General features: G+C 46.6%; 1 protein-coding gene across 1 annotated transcript in view; it reads left to right on the top strand.

Annotated features, from left to right (window-relative positions):
• CNTN4 (contactin 4) overlaps positions 1-18827 on the top strand; it is a 132356-nt gene that overhangs the window by 93892 nt on the left and 19637 nt on the right. Inside the window, exon 11 of the mRNA XM_041425712.1 lies at positions 5727-5854. Coding sequence (XP_041281646.1) covers positions 5727-5854 — 128 coding nt within the window. The remainder of the gene's footprint in view (positions 1-5726; positions 5855-18827) is intronic.

The following is an 18827-nucleotide window of genomic DNA, read 5'->3' as shown; positions in this document are numbered from 1 at the left end:
CAAAGGCTGGGGTCACACCTGGGGACAACATCCCAGGGCCACAGGAGTTATTCCCTGTGGGCTATACCCTGAGCCAGCCCATTCTTCAAGTGATGAGCAGGTACATGTGAGCTGTGTCCCTGATTTTGGGGGGCTGTGCTCTGAGCAGTAAAACCTGTGAGGATTTATAAACTTCACTGCTTACCCAAAATAGCCTAATGGCCAGTACCACATCCATGAGATCATTTTAATAACCCCCACTGCATGGCAAGCATTATTTAAAAGGTGATAAGCAGATACAAAGACGTCTGATGGAAATAGAAATAATTTGATAAATAATGCAATTGCCTGGAGTTGTGGCATGAGGCAAAGTTGCTCTTAGGCTAAAAATTGCTCCAGATATTCCTGCCAAGGAACTCTGGGAGAAGAGGGAACAAATACACTGCTGAGACTGCAGTCAGGGCTGTCTGGTGCTTCTGCTTTCTTCTCTGCTTCCAGCCCCCAGCCCAGGCACAGCAGCGAGGGTAACAATAGGCCATTCATCATGTCAGCTGAAATACACTGTTTTTCACAGGTACATTTAACCTAAATCCTCTCTCAGAAGACGGATTATCTCTTAGAAGAACTCTGGCACCAGTGTCTCTTTTCAATAGCCACGTCACCACTGCCACAAAGGCTGTACATGAAGGGATCAATGGTAGTTTTATCTCAAATTGCACTCAGTGTGTGTTTCTTCCAGCTGACATTCATTTAAATGCTTGCTCTAAGACATCTTTTCTCCCTGTAATAGAAAAAGGATCGGACATCCTAAGCATTGTTTTGTTGGGGGAAAAATATTTAAAATATTCACTTGGCTAAGCATGAAATATTTCAGCTGCGTGTGTTTAATCAAGAGTAAAAGCAAGGGTAGTTATGCTTGTATTTCATAAATTAAAATGCTAAAATGATTAGATAAGAAAACAAAATACCTTACTCCATTGCAGCAGTGCTAATGAAACCATTGAGAGGGGGGGAAGAAAAATAAAAAAGTCACTTTGTAATTCTGAGCACTTTTGCTCAGAAGGAGCACGGAGCTGTGAACTGCAGTGCCGGGGCTGTGCTGGGTCCCTCGGGAAGGGGAGGCACACCCAGGCTGCCACGTGCACTGCATTTGTACCCCATTCATATTCCATTCATATCCTGCATGTTTCCACCTGCTGCACAGAAAAATAGAGGGCAAGCTGTGAGGAATACATTGAGGGATGCCTGCTGTGCCACCTGGCTGAGCAGCGCTGTGGGATCAGGATTCGTTCCTGCTGGGAAGGTCAGGGCCTGACCCTGCTCCTCACCCTGCTCAGGCTTCCACCTGCAAGGTCAGTGAGCTCCAACACCCCTGGCTCTGCAGGCTGCTTCCTCCTGGAGCCACTGAGGATTTCTCTGTTAAACTCCAGAGCATCCCGTGGATGCTCTAAGCCTGGGATTTTAAGGGAATATTCTATCAAAGCAGGAGGCCAAGCTTGAGCAGCAGGCACGTTTTGGGAGGTGCAGGTGATGCAGCCAAGCGCCCAGAGGTGAGATTTCCATGGAGGTGCTTACTGACACTCAGGTTTGTGATGTGCTCTGGGATTTGGGCAGATTTCCTCTTTTCTTTCTATTCCAAGGGCTTGATCTCATTTTCACAAAGTCGGTGATAAAATTCTTCCTGAGCTCGACAGGACAATTTCTGTCTCTAAATGCAAATGTTACTGCATGAGGAATATTTACCTGCTCCTGGGAGTGCTGCAGTAGGCTCCAGGAATCACCTGCCCTGCTCCATCCAGGAGCTCACACACCTGCTGCTGGGGGTTCACAGACCTGGCAGGGGATCATGGGCTGGGAACAAGCACCACAGCTCAGAGCCCAGGGATTCTGCCCTGCTCTTCCTCCTGACACTGCTCCAGCTCTGCCTGAGCTCTCCCATCCATCTCCAGCTGCTCCTGGAGGCTCAGGGCTGTACAGAGCCAGGGGGATATCCCTGGATATCCCAGCCAGCCCTGCCCTCTGGCACTGGGAGCCTTCCCCTTGTCCCCCTGTGCCTGTCCTTGCCACTGGAGCTGCTCTGGGAGCTCCTTTAGGATGCTGCAAAGTGTTCAGAGATTTCTCCCATTTGCTGCTGCAGGGGCAGAATGGAAGTGGCTGAGGAAGGCTGGGGAGGGATTTTGTTTGCTGCGTTTCCAAAGGTCCTTTGTCCCCAGAAGAGTTTGGATCCAAACACTGACACAGTCAGCTCTTGGTGCAGTAGAACCCAATGTTTCAGTTTAGGAAACAAGCAATGCTTTCATCTCCTCATTTCAGACGTGAAATCTCCAGCTGACAACACAGACCCCCAGATTCTCTCTTACAAATGCTGTGTTTAAAATAGATGACCTTTCTTCCTATAAGGATGCTAAACTACCTTAAATTGTCTTTTTTTTTTTTTTACAAATGGATATTTTTATCTTTGATTTTTCTCTGATTAGCAGTGATGTTAGCTGCAGAACAGTTCATTAACCTGTGCAAGAAGAGATTTATATTTTTATTTATAGTTACCACTGCTGTTAGTAGAGTCAGGGAACCCAGAACATTTAATAGCAAGTCAGTAGCTCCTTTGTTGAGTTTGTAGTGGTTTAAAGAGGTGCACACTCAGCAGCCAGCACTTTGTTTGATGCGTGTGTTTATGGGAAATGTGGTTTGGTTTTATGTCTTCCCAGGCATCTGCTTAGAAAACATTTTGAGGGTGCATTTCAGAGGAAGAACACACTGAGCAGTGCTTCAGTCACTTTGAACTTTGTGTCTTGGAAGAACTTTTTCACCCAAACTGCTGAAAGTTGTGGCTGAAGGGCTGTTTCCTTTCAAGGCAATTAGCAGTTTGAGAACCTCAGTGGCCTGAAATGAGCCTCTCATCTCGTTTAATGCAGATAGGTCTGCAAAGAAAATTTGGGAATTAGCAATATCAGTGAGGGGCCTTCCTCCTTTCTCAACTAACTGTAACAAATTTCCAAGTGTTCAAATAATTATTTGTTAACTTTTAGCACGTTGGATTCAGATTAGAGGACAAAACATTCATTGTAGAAAAGCAGCTTCAGCAAAAAGAGCCACATAACCATAAGGCCTCCTAATCAATGAGTCACAGAGAGGTTTTAATGGTCTGATTTATTTGGAAAAAATCAGTTAACTTGTACAGTTATCTGTCACTTTTAATGCTGCTCGTTTCCAGGAGTGTGGAGGGAGTTTCTGAGAGACCAGATGAGAATTAAACATTCCTGGGGGCTCTCTGGGGAAGGGTTTGCAGAACTCAGGGCAGGTCCCCCCTGAGCTCTTTGCAAACCTTCCTGGGGTTAAAGGCTGTCCGTGGGCTCAGGCTGTAAAGCCTGGGAGCACAGTCTCAGCTCAGGAAGGGAAAGAAATGAAGACAGCACACGCTGAGATGTGCCAAAGCTGGATTGTCTGTCCTGATCCAAAGGTGTCCCCAGGGCTCTCCAGTCCTCATCACCTAAAAACCAGTCTGACACTGGGAATAAAGACAGCTGAGAAGGAAACTGATAGCAGGAGAAAGACAGAGACAGAAAAGGCATTAGAATTTGAAATTAAATCCGACCTCATCAACACACACAGTTAAAATGATCCATGGAAGAGATTAGCCAGTAAATAGCTTTCAGCCATATGGCTGAAAATAAAGCATAAATAACTAAAAATAAAACCTCAGCTGTACAGAGATAATCTAAAACCCCACTTTTTCTGGGTTTCCTGGGGTGGCAGAAGTGTGGAAGGAGGGAAGGAGGGCAGAGCCTGGTGGGGCAGTGCTGGAGCACCGTGGCTCTCCTTGAGCTGAGCACAATGCTGAGCTTGTCCTGCTTTACATTGATTGGAATTTTAATGCTTGCCAAGGGCACCTTCAGCTTTCAGAAAGGCCCTGTTGTTCCTGAAGACCTGGAATTGATGAGAGCAGCAAATATAATTCCTGGGGAGCTGCTGGTGCTGCCCAGATCCTGCTGGAGGCCAGCATGGCCATTCCAGCCTGGGTTTGATGCAGCAGCAGCACTGATCTGTGCCCACAGAGGGCTGGAGGTGACAGAAGCCTCTCTCCACTGCTCCCTTCCAATTACTGAGCTGCAGCCACTTCCACAGCAGCAAATCCGTGGCACTGGAGTCCCTCAGAAATAAATGACAGCAGTGAGCGTTACTGACTGCAACAATTTGGGGACCATGAGCCAGCTGAGAAGCTCCTATTAATATCACTGCTGCTGATGGGTGAAAAATCACCTCTGTCCCTGCTCTCTGCCAGCTGGCCTGTGGCTTTTGGGCTGCTGCAGGGGCAGGTCAGGCAGAGGTGAGCCATGGCAGAGATGGGTGACTGCTCCCGGAGCATCCTGTGCCACCTTCCTCCTCCTCCTCGCTTGGCACAGCCGCCCAGACTGGGCCATTTGTGGGAGCAGGGCTGTGGATGGGGGCTCTGTAGCTCGTGTGTGCCCACCAAGAGCCTGGGGAATGGCCAAGGGCACCCCCAGCAGCTCCCTGGGTGAGCTGAGGGCTCCTGAGTGTCACTGGAGACCTTGCCCAGCCCCGTGGCTGCGGCTGGCAGGAGCCAGGGAGCCCCAAGGTGCCTTTGGTGCTTAAGTTTGTGCCTTTGTTCTGCTGTCCCAGGGCTGTCCCAAAGCTCCAGGTGATTCCCTAAAGCCTCCTCAGGAGGGAAGTGCCCCCTGAGCCCTCCTGCAGCAGTGCCACTGCTGTTGCTGAGGTTCCTTCCTCCTTGTGCAGAGCTCTGTTGGCATTAAGGATGCAGGGAAGCTTCTACGTTTTAGTGAAATGGGGAAATAATTGAGCAGGACAAGGCAGGAATTAATACAGGATTTTCCATGCAGCTCTGCAAGTGGATGAAGGTGAGAAAGCAGATTGTGGTGCAGGATGTGATTCTGAGGAGACAAAAATGTTGTGAAAAGAGGTGATCATAGGGTGGGAGAAAGGTTTTTCTGGAGTCTCCTTAGGTGATGCCTCCACAGGGCACAAGTCATTCATGTTCCAGTGGGATTTACTGGGCAAAATCAGGTTTTCTGTATTCAGAAAAAAATAAAAACCATAACAGGGAGCAAAGCTCATTGAGAGAACAGGGGGAGCCTGAAGGGCTCCTGTGCAATAGGAGGGGATGAGGATCACCCAGGAATTAACATTCCATCCTCACCTGCCTGCTGCCCTGGAGAGACTGCAGAAAACCCCCCTGTTCAGGTGAGGACGTGCAGGTGAGCAGAGCACGGGGGTGAAACAGGACATTGTAACCTGCAGACAAACCCCTGAGGATACCTGATACAGGTGCAGAGGTGGGGAGTGAGCTGGTGCCCTCAGTGAAAAGCCACCATCCTGCTGGAAAAGCTGGGGAATGGAGCAGCTGCTCCAGCACGCCTGCCCTGCACGGCGAGGCAGCGAGCGCGCGGAGCCAGAGCTCCACTGAGCTGCAGGGGCTGTCATGGAGAGAGGGCTGAGCATCAAAGCACCGACTGGAACACCTACACGAGCTGCTGGTGTGTAAATGAAAGCTGCCCTCGAGTGAAGGCACGGGGAGCTCGTGTAAATGACGCGTTCTGCATTTATGGAGCGCGTCCGCAGAGACTCGCGGCGGCTCGGCTCCCCGGGCAGGGCAGGGCAGGGCTGGCTGCTGCTGCACCTCCACAATTGGTGCACACTCAGAAGGGTTCTGTGGAGGCTTAAAAAAAAAAAAAAGGGAAATAAAGCTCCTGTGCCTGCTGTCTTTGCAGAATCACTGTTTTGGATGACGGGAGCCTGCGGATCGTCAACGTCACCAAATCGGACGCGGGGAGTTACACCTGTGTGGCCACCAACCACTTTGGGACAGCGAGCAGCACGGGCAGCCTGGTGGTGAAAGGTGACTAAAACTATTCTTATTGTGGCTGGCTGGGGCACAAACTCCTGTTTATTTTCTTTATTCCTCATCCAGGGCCGAATTTCAGCATTTCAGGAACTCCGAGTGTTTATTCGTGTTCTGTCAAATCTTGTTTTCAAAAGTAAAAGCTGTGATTTGACCAAGATATTTAAAGGAATAATCTGACAAAGTTATTTAAAGGAATAATTTGATAAACAATGAGAGGAACTGACAAATGTGTTGAAATAATTTTTGCCCTGCTGATGAATAGTGCAGTGTCTGATTAATTATTATAGGCCATGAACATACAGATTATTACCCTTACACTCACCCTCTATCTCCTTCTTATTTGGGGAAAAATCTATATTGGATAGCAAATCAAGAAACATTGATTACAAAGTGATAAATCAATCAAAAAGCTCTAATGCTGTCAGTTTTAATTCTCCCACACATTTGCAGTGATGGATCATACTCAGAGGCTCTCCTTGTCAGCTGTGTCTGTGGGATACAGAAAATACTTTAAATGTTTCAATGTGGGTTTTAGTCCACGTTTTTTTTATAGCTGGAACATATCCATAGGTCCCAATCAGTCTGGGATTTTCTGAACCGTGTAGGGAAGCATATGGACTACAACAATTCTTCAACTTTGGGGTTGTTTTGAGTCCTTTGTGTGGCATTTGCCCATGTTGGTCCCTGAAAACAAGAACAGAGACAAGTGAGGACCAGAGTTAGGTCTCTGTAGGAGCTGATTCTCTTTTTTGCCTAATCTGGGTTGTCCTAAGAGGCACCTGCAGCAAACAGCCAGGAAAGGGCTACTCAGGGAACATAAACACAAAAGACTTTATCCATTATTAAAATTATGGAAGGGACCTTAAAGCCCCTCCAGTTCCACCCCCTGCCATGGCAGGGACACCTTCCAATATCCCAGGCTCCTCCAAGCCCCATCCAACCTGTCCTTGAACACTTCCAGAGATCCAGGGGCATTCCCTGGGCAGCCTGTGATCAAGCTCTGTCATCCCAGAGCAAACTGGGGAGCAAGATGGCAAATCCAGCCCCAGCCCCTTCCCCAGGGACAGCATCAGAGTCTGGTTCCAGCCCCAAACCCCTTTCCAGGGACAGCAGCAGGGTGGAGTTCCAGCTGTCAGCTCCAGCTTTCCCACATCTGGGACTGTCCTGGTTTTCCACCTGCTGCAAGAGCCCAGGGGGAGGATGAGGAGCTGCAGGGATTGCTTCTCCCACCATAAAAAAGCCAGTTGCTGGAGGCAGAAATGACTGGGTTCTGTGATTCCAGAATCATGGTTTTGCAGCTCCTGGCTTATCCTCCCTCCCTCCCAGTGCACAAGGAATATCCTGCAGGATATTCCCAGGAAAATCTCAGCATTATTGGACCTGATCTCTGCCTTCCTGTGCTCCACAAATCACTTTTCTTCACACTGAGGTTATAAAGGATTAGGGAGGGCTTTTTCCCCCTCAGTGCTCTGTTTTGACTCCATTCCATTTGCATTAATGGCAGTGACACATGTGCATGAAGCACAGAATAAACTCTTAAGCCCGAGATGTGGATATTAACAGCAAACTGAGAAATGCAATTTCGAAGTCTGGCCCATAAAAAGTATAAAAGAGCAGAAACTATCCTGAACTCCAAATGAACTGTGTAAAATGTTGTATTATGGAGTGAAATGCTTGAGTCTCTCTGCCCTAAGTAAAACACGTGTGAGTTTGGACAGACATGTGAGTGAATGCCTTATTTTAACTCAGGTTTGTGGTGTACAAAAAGACTAATTTAACAGCTGATGTGGTTTTTGACCTTAAGATATGCTTGCATTCTTTTCTAACTCCTCTTATGTCATTGAGTAAAAAACTGTGAAGGTAAAGACATTTTTTCTAACCTTCCTGTGTTCTTCCATTAATATTGCAGGCTATCCTTATTTTTATTTTAATTTCCTTTCTCAGGGAGAGATGCCTACAGTGTCAGAGACAGTGTAGGCAAGGATGGGAGTGGGAGAGGAATATGTTACACCAGAAGCAAGGAGCTTAAAATAACTCCCTGGCAAACAACCAGAGAGGGATGAATAAATATTCATTTTATGCTTGAGTAGACAGTTTAAAAAATATCAAATCCTGACAGGTGCCCATAGGGCTGGATATTAACATTCTGTTGTCAGGCTGGGTGAGCCCCAGTGGTTTTCTGAACCAGTTGTGCTTTGGGTTTCTTCTGTTGGCTGGTGCTAAATGAGAACCTCTTGGCCTCCAAGACCTGAAATCTTAGAAACTTGCTTGTACAGTTTGACCTTTAAATTAAAAAGCAGGATTGAGTTTGTAAGGCTGGAGAAGCAGCTCCTTCTAAGGCAGCGTTCAGAGTTCTGTAAAACATGGTGTGCGTTTCCATGTATTATAGAAATATTAATTTTCCATCTTGTTCCCTCAATTTTTCCTGTACTTGAGGCTAAACGTTCAATTCTTGCAACACACAGAAAGATTAGAGGCTGTCTGAGTACCAGGGGATTAAATGACAAACAGAGCAAACAGGCACAGCCTGCACAAAATGAGTTCATTTGTGTTTAATGCAGCGAGATCAACAGGCTGGTCCAGGGGCAGGGAGCTGGGGCAATAAAAGCTGTGGATGTGGGAGCAGCAGGAGAGGCTCCTGTGCTGATATCCCACCTGAGGGGGGGGTGGGAGCCCCATCCCAAAGCAGCTGGTGAGGATCAGCTGAGCCTTGTGTGCCAGCACTGCTCTGCCACCCTAGGACATGGAACAGAAAGAAGAGGGTATTCGATTTTCCAAGGCAAAAAAGTGAGTGTTTAATTTTTGACTCTAACATTTATAGATTCCCAAAAGTGACAGTGGATTGGAGGGTGACAGTGCCACCTCTCCAATGACACTGGACAAACCAACAGTCTATTAAATTTCTCCTCCTCCATAAAATAATTCGAAACAATAAGTATTTACAGAAAAGAGCATGAGAAAGTTCATTACAAGGATGTAAACATCAGAAGGCTTAGAAGAACTCAAAAGAACAGGGTGACACTGCTCCTCTCATGGGGTGAGAGGGTCCTTGGCGTGCAGGATGTGCTCCCAGCAGACACTTTAAATGGCTTTTATTCCAGCTGGGATCAGCCTTGCTTTGGGGACACTGGAGGTGAGTGGATTGTGGTCCCAGTGCTGGCACCCATTCCCAAACATCTGCTTTTTGTGGGCTCAGCTGGAAATCCATCTCTGTATCGAAAGACATAGATTTAAATACATTTCAATTGAAATTGATCTCTGAATGCCAGGTAGAGTTTGTGCCTGCCTGCTCCCCCTGGGGAGTGCAGCAATTCCAGTCACGTTGGTGCATCCCTGACAAGGACAGCTTCCAATGGCTTTATTTGCCTGTTTAATTATGATGCACCTTTAACATTTTCCTGCTGCTCTGAGCTCCTCTCATTTGGGCTGTCATGAGAGGGCTCAAGGCAGTAAAAGCAGGAGAACTTTTGCTGGCTGGAATCTGTATCACTTCAGCAGGAAAAGAACACAAAGATAATGTCAGGAGGTTATTTTTTCCTCACGCTTGAATAGACTGATAGTCTTGATTTTGTCCAGCACAGTGATTCAAATTATTTCTTATAAAATAGCACATTTTTCATTCCCAGCCTATTCCTCTGTGTGAACACTGAAGTGCTGCATTGCAGTTAAAATTGATTAAATTCTGTAAATTCTGGCCCATTATCGAGTAACTTTTCAGAGACTTCAGATGTTGCTGCCTTTAAACCTGGGATTCTTGCTGTGTTTGTTGCAGTCCTTTAGGACACAGCATCTGCCTTCTGCAGAAAGTGGCAGTGGGATGTGGTGGTCCCCTCTTGCCACCCATGGCTGTCCCTGTTTCAACATCACTTGATCAGAATTGAGACTCCATTGTTTGGAATTTATGTTGTGCTTGCCTCACGTCCATGGGGTTTTTTAGGTTTTGGGGGTTTTTAATCAGTGAATTCCAGTAACTGTGAATTTTACCAGCTGTTCTCAGCTCCGTTGAGTTTGAAGGGACTTTGGAGTAACTGGGATATCAATTCCTTGGAGCGGGGCTTTAACTTTTTCCCCAAGAGGAAGAATAAACCACACATTAAGATGCTGAGGGGTTTTTGTAACATGAACCAAGGGAAATTTACAGCAGCTACTGAAATCTACTGACCTGTTTCAGCCCTGTCCACATTCCCAGGAGCCCTCTCCAGACCTCCCTGATTTTCCCCCTTTGCTGCTGCTTTGCTCCCATGGAAAAGTTGTCCCAGGAAGCTGCTGCAGGCATTTTCCATCCCACCCATCCATGTTCTGGGTTTGCTGCTTGCTCATTTTGCAGCACGAGTGGCCCCTCTGCTTCTTCCTGCAGTGTTTAAGGTCATGCAAATTCTTTATTTTTCTCTCCTCATCGTTCAACATCATCTTAAATTCATGTTGGTTATGTCTCAGACCTTAAAAAAGGGACCTGGTTAAATGACACCTGCTGTTGAAAGCACAAAATATAATTTTAAAAGAGAGGCAGAGTTTGAAGGAATAATCCAGGAGCAGCACCGGAGGGTTGTCCATATTTTCTGGGCTTTTTGTAATTTTCCAGGATAGCACACCAGGTTTGTGTTCAGCTGGTGTCACAACCAAGATAAATACTCAACTCTGAAACCATCAAAAGAAGTTTCCTTATTCTTAAATTTTATTTTAGCATTTGCTGAACACAATTTTTATATGTAGTTCAGCCATGAATGAATATTTCTTATCAGGTCTAATATTTTTTTTTTAAATTTCATGGAGGAAAAGTCAATTTAGAGTGTGAACTTGTACTCCAGAATCTCTAAATCAGGGATTTGCAGGCAAAAAAAAAGCTCAGGCAGTGCCATGGAGTTATGCAGGCTCTGATTTATTCATGAGAACATGTTATGTATTCTCATGTTTAAGAAATAAAACTTATTTCTGAGTTAGGAGGAACCTTTCTTGACTCCTGAGTCACAACCAGCAGCGAAGGCTTGATTTCCACAAGTGACAAGGAAAGCCATAATCTTTGGCCGTGAAATTACAAAGGAAAATATTCCCCTCTAATTGGGCTATTTCCACTGACACCAATTATTTCTAGGACACAATTAAGGCACTTTTGCTGGGTTTAAGTAAAATTATGACCCAGAGCACTGCGTGAAAGGCAGGATTATAAATGAGGGAGCTGTGCCTCCAGCACGCCTGCCCCTCCCTCAACCCTGGCAGCCCCAGTGCTTGAGCTGCACTTTGCTGCCTCTCCTTAACTTCTTAATTTCTTCTTCCCTGGGTGGGAAATCCTGCAGCAGGAGCTGAGGCTGGGGCTGGAATCCAGCAGCTGCCTCAGGGTCCTTGCAGCCTGCAAGAGCTCTTCTCCATATGGCACTTGGAACACAAGGTTTAGTCAAGGATTTTGGACTTTTCAGGCAACTTCCCTGCTCATCCCAGCTGCCAGGCAGCCAAGGTTGCTGTGTGGTGCTGACCCACATCTCCCTGGGCAGGTCTGAGGGGCTCAGGTTGAGTTCCAGCACTGGCAGGTGCATCCCCCCTCCCAGATTGTTACACCTGGGACAGGTGAAGTCTGGTTTTCCTCCCAGCCTTGTTCAGGTGAGGACCTGAGGCCATCAGAACAGTCAGGGCAGCCCCAGAGCACTCCAAGGAAGATGAAATTGTTGTGAATCCTGTCAGCATCCCTGTTTTTCTGATAGTTAATTGAGGCAAAAAGGTTGTGATGATTCTGAGGTGACAGAAGTGGCAAAATGAGAAGCAGATGCTTCATGTGCTGCTGAGCTTTCCCCAAAGCCTCCCCTCCCTGGGATGCTCAGAGGCAAGTCTGGCTTCTGATTTTCTGAATGTGGACTTGTCAAACAGCTGGGACAGGGACAGGACTCAGGGAGGGGCTGGAGCTGTGTCGGGGGGGTTTAGGTTGGATTTTTGGGAGAGGTTCTTCCCCCAGAGGGTGCTGGCACTGCCCAGGCTCCCCAGGGAATGGGCACAGCCCCAGAGCCTCAGGTGGGTTTGGAAAACCCTCCCAGGGATGCCCAGGGTGGGATTTGGGGTGTGTGTGCAGGTCAGGGGCTGGGCTGGGTGCTCCCTTCAGCTCAGGGTGTTCCAGGGTTCTGTGATTGCACACCTGCTGAGATCTGTGAGCAGGGCAGGGGCAGTGACACCCTGAGGATGATGATGATGATGCTGAGGGTCAGAGTGAGCAGCCACGACCCCTTAGGGGACATGTCCTATCACAGGTTTGTGGCCAAACACTGAACTGTGAATGAACAGCACAGTGAGAGCTCTCAGGTCCTTCCTGGGAAATGAAAAACCCAGTCAGCTGCCAAGGACAAAACCAGTGAATGGCAGAGAGAGAGATGTCAATGAAATCAAATCCAGGAATAAAATCAAACACCAGTAGGTTGCTTTTAGGGCTGCCTGAATGAAGTCAGTTCAGAGTTTCTTTTTCTCTTGTAAGCACTTCCTGCTCAGAACAAATAAAACTTGTAAACATAACACAAGTGTTAAGCTTCATTAAATTTGCAGCAGACAATTAATTTTTTTTTTCAGGCAATTCAGAGGTTCTTCTGTAGTACTGATTTAGTTTAATTGAACATATTACCACAAGCAGACAATAAGAAATATATTGAAGATATCCATCTGGCTCCCACTGCAAACCTCATGTGCCGTTTGCTGGGGCTGTCACAGCCCTTACTAATTGCCTCATTTTGGCTCCTTCACAATCAGTGTGATTCAGCCATTAACATGATAAAAGTCATCTTGGTGAAGAGCTTGATATTAAAAAGCATAGATCTCCTGCCTTGCTCTGGTGCCAGTTTTGGACTAATCTCCAGCCTTATTGGAGTGATATTTTTCAAAGCAGAAATTCAAACGGACAGAGTCCCACGGAGCAGCTTCTCCAGGTACTGGGTGCCTGGGGTGGAGGGGGTGCAGCTGGTTGAAATGTTGCCTCTGGATTTGGGAAATGCCACAGATTCTTCCCTCTCAGCACCTTCTCCTTTCTCCCTCCAAGCCCCAGCCAACCTTCAGGCACATCAAGGCTCTTAAAACTGAAAATTTCTCAGGTAAATAATGGAATCAACACTACAGCAAGTGCTGATTCTTATAGATACACCTGATTCAGCACATAAAGGGGGAAAAATTTATGTTTTTAGAAAAGTTCAACTATTATGTCTGAATAACCTGAAGAGGGGAAAAAAAAACCCAGTAATTTTGTTCTGTGTTTTTACCTTAAACCCACAATGTATTGCAGGGTCAGCATTATTGCAACCTCTCCCGCAACAGGAAAAAAAAAAAAAGGAAAAGTAAGAATAATGCCTTTAAAAGCTCAGCACTTTTGTTTCAGGAAATTTTGTGACCTCTCCCAAAAAAAGCAGGAGGTTCAGGAGCTCTCCTTGGTCAATACAAGAGTGGGTAGTTTTGGCTCATCACTGAAGATCAGATCCATACATCAGTTGGGAGAGGAGACGACCTATGGGTTAAACACAGACCCTTAATGAGACAAAAGCAGGTTAATTAACAGTTTTCATCAACTCACTTCAATTTATTTTAACACGCTGCATTTCAGAAAGGTTAAAATATTTGTCAGTTTTTGAATACAAATGAAAGCCCAGCGTGCTGAAACAAAGCCACAGATCACATCTAAATCTGAGTAAATGCAGTGTGTGTGAGTGAGTTTATGTGTGTGATTGGATATAAATCATAATTAACAAATTATTCTGCATTGAGGCCCTGGCACAGGGTGCCCAGAGAAGCTGTGGATGCTCCATCCCTGGAACTGGATTGATTTTGCCAGAATTTACTGCATTTCAGAAAGGTTAAAATATTTGTCAGTTTTTGAATACAAATGAAAGCCCAGCGTGCTGAAACAAAGCCACAGATCACATCTAAATCTGAGTAAATGCAGTGTGTGTGAGTGAGTTTATGTGTGTGATTGGACATAAATCATAATTAACAAATTATTCTGCATTGAGGCCCTGGCACAGGGTGCCCAGAGAAGCTGTGGATACTCCATCCCTGGAACTGGATTGGTTTTGCCAGAATTTACATTTTGCAATTTTTTTAATTTTTTTTTTTTTTGGCCAGAATTTACAGTATTTAATCAATTTTAACTGCAATGCAGCACTTCAGTGTTCACACAGAGGAATAGGCTGGGAATGAAAAATGTGCTATTTTATAAGAAATAATTTGAACCACTGTGCTGGACAAGATCAAGGCCAGGTTGGACAGGGCTGGGAGCAAAGTGGGACAGTGGAAGGTGATCCCTTCCAACTCAGGACATTTTCCTCTTATGCCCAGCCTGGTATTTGAGAGATCAGGGGCCATATCTCAGTTCCTGCAGCTCTGTGTGCCTCTGCAGGGCAGTCACCAGGAATTTCAGGTCTGTCTCCTCGAGCTTTTAGTTCCATGGAGCTCCTCTGGCTGGCAGAGAATGGAACATGACAGTTGCACTGAACATTTTAATCTGTGCTTCGTGTTCTCCTCCTTGCTGGAGGAGATCCTGGCTTCTGAGCCTGCACCAAGGCATGAATTTGGTCTTTATCCCTGAGGAGGGCACAGAGAGCTTGTCCTTCTCTCCAAGCGTGCAGTGGGATGAATTTCCAGGCAGGATTTCCATGGGGAATCCACAAGTCCTGGGTGAACCAGGGTGATACCAAAAGGAGAAGCAGTAAAACAGAAAGCTGAGGCTGTTGTAGCTGCAGTGGCACTGGGGAGGGTGTCCCCAGAGCTGTCAGGAGTTCAGTGTGATGGGATGGGGGAGATGGTGATCTAAACATCACTGGAGATCTCTGCTTCGGGTGGGGATGGAGGAAGCAGTGTGGGAGAATAAAGAAAACGAACTTCATATCCTTGAAATCAGTGACTCACAGCAGACTGGCCCCTGGGTGATGTTTTCAACATCAAAGAGGAAGTGTTTAGAGAGCACATTTGCTCTGGAAGGAGGAGGTGTGAGAGTGTTGCAGGCAACGATCTGGGACAGTGTTTGGGGAAATCCCAGTCCTGCTGGGCATTTTCTCAGGAGCACTCTTGGAAGCAGCTTAGAAGAGCCAAACACCGAGGATTTGAGCTGATGGGAGTTGTTCTCCCTGAGCCTGGACTGCCAACAGGTTTCCCAGAGTTATTATCAGATAATAAAGGCCAGACAAAGCCTGGGACAGATCAGGGAAGGAGGAGGAGGAGGTGCTTCAACATTAGGGACTCCTGCCACCTGATTTTCCTTTTTTTTTAGTGCAAGATTATGAGCAATGCCATCAGAGATCACATGGAGACAGGAGTCTCTTGTCTTTATCCCAAAATACAAATGTTCCTGACTCAGAAGCAGGTGCACTCTGAATTTCATCACTGAACTGACTTGCCATGGCTTGGGTTGGTTGTCTCTGTCAGTCACACACACACTTGGAATGTGAATTTTGCTTTAATTTGAAGGTTTTAAGTGGGCCATGGAGAACCAATCCAATTTGTAGGGTTTAGCACTGTGTTTTCTTCCAGGTTTGTTGTGAATACATGTGAATACAGAGTTTATTTAGGAAATCAGCAGTATTTCAGCAGTGAAAATTTCAGTTCCCGTGCTAGGGGCACAGTAAAAATCTCTGTAAAAATCCATTAGTCCTGGGAGCTAAACTGAGCAATTGACAATGAAACCATTCCCTGCAGGAGAGAGCCACGAGTGGAAGTGTCTGGGAGAAAAACTCCAGACCATGGCTGAGCCCAGCACTGAACCCAGGCTGAGAGAAGAGGTGGAGCTGCTGCTCCTCCACTTCCCCGTGTGTGTCTTTGCAGGCTGGATCTTAATCCTGGCCTTGGAACTATTTACATAAGAAAAACTCCTGGCTAATTTGAGGCAAAATGCCACAGAACAGCAGAAATGTCAGGGACGCTTTTTAATGATGCTCTGCGGGGAAGATTTATTCAGCAGAGGAGGTGCTGAGGATTTTTGAGCCAGTTCTAATGAGGACTGGTCTTGGGGGTTGTTATTTTCATTTCACCTGCGATCCTGCCCCTGCCATCAGCAGCAGGCAGCAAAGCAGGAGCACAGCCCCAGAAAGGGAGGTTTGTCTTCTCTCTGTGCCGCTAATTAGAGTGAGTCCCTTCCTTAGGAGGGAGCACAGGGCATGGCAAGCCAATCTCATCTTCACCAGGGAACAAATGAGACCTGCTTGGCCCAGGGAGTTTTGTTCCAGTGTTTGTTTGGTTGGTTCTGCTCCCCCTGTCGCGGGCTTTGTTCTGTAATCGGCGTTTGGGCGTCAGGCTTGCTCGCGCTGCTGGGAGCAAGTAAAAGTTCATCTTAAATAAAAATATCTGCCGTGCTCTGTGGTGCAGGGAGACAAAACAGTTTGTAATGAAGGCCTGGTCCATTTTATAGGCTGGGCAAGTGAGGCAGCAGAGACTTTTAATGACTTGCTCAAGGTCAGACAGAAAGTGAGGAGGAAAACTCATTTTATTCCCAATTACTCCAAGTCTGTGCCCACACTGCAGCAACCTTCCTCTTCATTTGGCACTCCTCCTCCTCTTTTGCTTATCTACTCCTCTTTTTGATGGAATTGTTGAGCTTTATTGTTCCCATCTGGCAGTGACTCCGAGTCCCAGTGTTCAGACTGGTGTTGGAGGGGCTGGGTCCCAGCTGGGACACACTCCCTGTGGGACAGAGCTAAAATCACCCCTGCTTTTGCTTTCTGTGCCTCCCTGGGCCTGGCTCAGCTCCTCGGAACATCCTGAGGATTGCAGCCGTTGTTTTGACTTTAACTTGTAGGTACTTTTTGATAATGTGTATTTGCCACGAGTTAAAAAGCAATATCAAAAAAAAAAAAAAAAGTAGAAAAATGGGAAAACTTGTCCTGTTTTTAGGTGCTCCCCTCTAGCTCCATTAACACAATGGCAGGTGGGAAGATGAGTGTCTTGGGCTTGATAAATGTCCTGGCCACCAAGCCTGGCTTATCCCAAGGCAGGGATGACACAGCCAAGCCTTGATCTGTGTGACATTAAAGATGGTTAAGCTGGGGATCATTCACTGAGAAGCTGGAAAGTCCAGCCAGGGATTTCCTGGCTGCTCCCTAAGTTTGACAGCTCAAGAGGCATCTGCTCCTAATGACTCTTAATTGGAGATTTATTCTGGCAAGGCAGCTAATTCCAAACATCTTGGTGCTGATGAGGAGGGTGGATAACAGGCACAGAATTCATGTGGGAAAGGCCTAAAACACACACTTGTGCCTTAAGAACTCTAAGGCTGTGGCAGTCACTCCTTGATTTTGCAGTTTGAGTGCCTGGATGTTGTATTTTTGCTGCTCTGCCGCCTCCTGAAATGTTTGATTTATGATCATCACCATCAAAAACCTGTAAAAACACCACAAAAGAACCAACTCCAGAGGGTGAGCTGGTCCAAGGGGCAAAACGTTGTTGGGCACCGTGTCAACAACACCTCCGTGGAATTACATCTGCCAATTCCCCTGGCTGGTGGCACAAGGGGAGCAGTGACTGATCCCTGAGTGACTTGCAGTTTATCTCAGATTAGAGATGATTTCTGCTGTGTCTGATTAACCTTCTCTGAGAGCTGGCCATCATTTCTGCAATGACAGTAGATGATTCCATGCTTGAAAAGACAGATAGCAGCTCGTCACAAGCGACAGCCCACAAAAGGTGACACCTTGAATTCCCCAGGTTATCCACAAAGGTTGTCACCAACGCCTGGGTCGTTTGTCAAACACACAGATCTCACTTGAGGCAGCTCTGGAGCGAAGTGGGTTTTATTTTAGTCTGCAGAGCTGGAGGAGGGTGTTTGAGGTTCCTGGTGTAATCAGGCTCTGTTGCATCCTGCTGCAAAGAGCAAGAACAAATTTCCCTGAGTGACAGATTTGATTGTCATCTCCAGAGCCCATTACATGTGATTTGCTTTGTGACAATTGTATGGAGAGAGCTTGATTTGATCAGATTTCATTGCACTGGGTAAAATGGAGGTTAAAGTGGAGTACTGGGTCCTCTCCTCTCTCCCTGCACTCCCACTGGCGTGGATGCATTTTCAGATGTTTTGTCTTTGAATTTGCTCTAATGGCACACCCCTGTTTCCCTGGTTACCTTCTGTCAATCCCTCCCCAAGTTCTGTCCATCACCCGTGCAGTTCCATTCTTAATGTGTTTTCAGATTTAAATAACCTTCATTCATCATTCAGCCACCCAAAAATGCAGATGGGGTGTGCAGAATGCAATCCCTGACTGGCTGCCCAATCCCTTCTGGGCACTGGGGGCATTCAGTCCTGCCAGGGAGACTCTGCCACCAACCTTGGAGAGTTTTCCATCTGTGGGAAGCTCTTCAGTGGAGCTGAGGAAGAAACTGCTGCTCTTGGAAGGGACGGATCACAGGGAGCAACAGCCAAAGTCTCCTCTTAGAACAACTTTCCCATCCTCACAGAAAATTCCTGACAACGGGGCTCAGGCTCCCAGCTAAAAGTAATCCCATGTCCCCACACTGCTGGGGGGAGATTTCAGCCAAACAAGATAAGGATCCTCCTTCAGCACAGCAATTTTAGCACGTTCTCAAGGCCCAGCTCAGCCCAGTGTGCTGCTGAATTGAGTCTGTGCTCTGCCAGGAAAGGTCAGATGTTCCATCCCTCCCTTCCCTAATCCCTGCTGAATGCAGGGCCATGGCTCACTGCAGAGATCAGTGCTGCCTGATGGCAAGGAAAGCTCTAATCACTAATCACAAATATTTCTAAAATCAGAGCTAAGTGACTTTAGTCCCAGGCCTAAAGTCCCTTTTCAAAACTGATAGTGTCTCCTTTTAATAGGATTATATTTTATTAGGCTGAGCTGCTGTAGTACACACCAGAGGGTGGAAATGCTGCAGAATCTTCTGTTAGGAATGTGTGTAATAGCTGATTGCAGGGGAAAAAGGGATAAATTGGCATAAAAGCCAAGTGCCTGTTCCTGAAAGCATCTGTGTGACTCATCACAGCTCACAGGTGGGATATTTTACAGGC

The sequence above is a fragment of the Onychostruthus taczanowskii genome, unplaced genomic scaffold, assembly GCF_017590055.1.
Source record: "Onychostruthus taczanowskii isolate IOZ18803 unplaced genomic scaffold, ASM1759005v1 scaffold9, whole genome shotgun sequence".
Lineage (NCBI taxonomy): Eukaryota > Metazoa > Chordata > Aves > Passeriformes > Passeridae > Onychostruthus > Onychostruthus taczanowskii.
The sequence above is the reverse complement of the archived record's forward strand: the minus strand, read 5'-3'. Positions and strand labels throughout refer to the sequence as shown.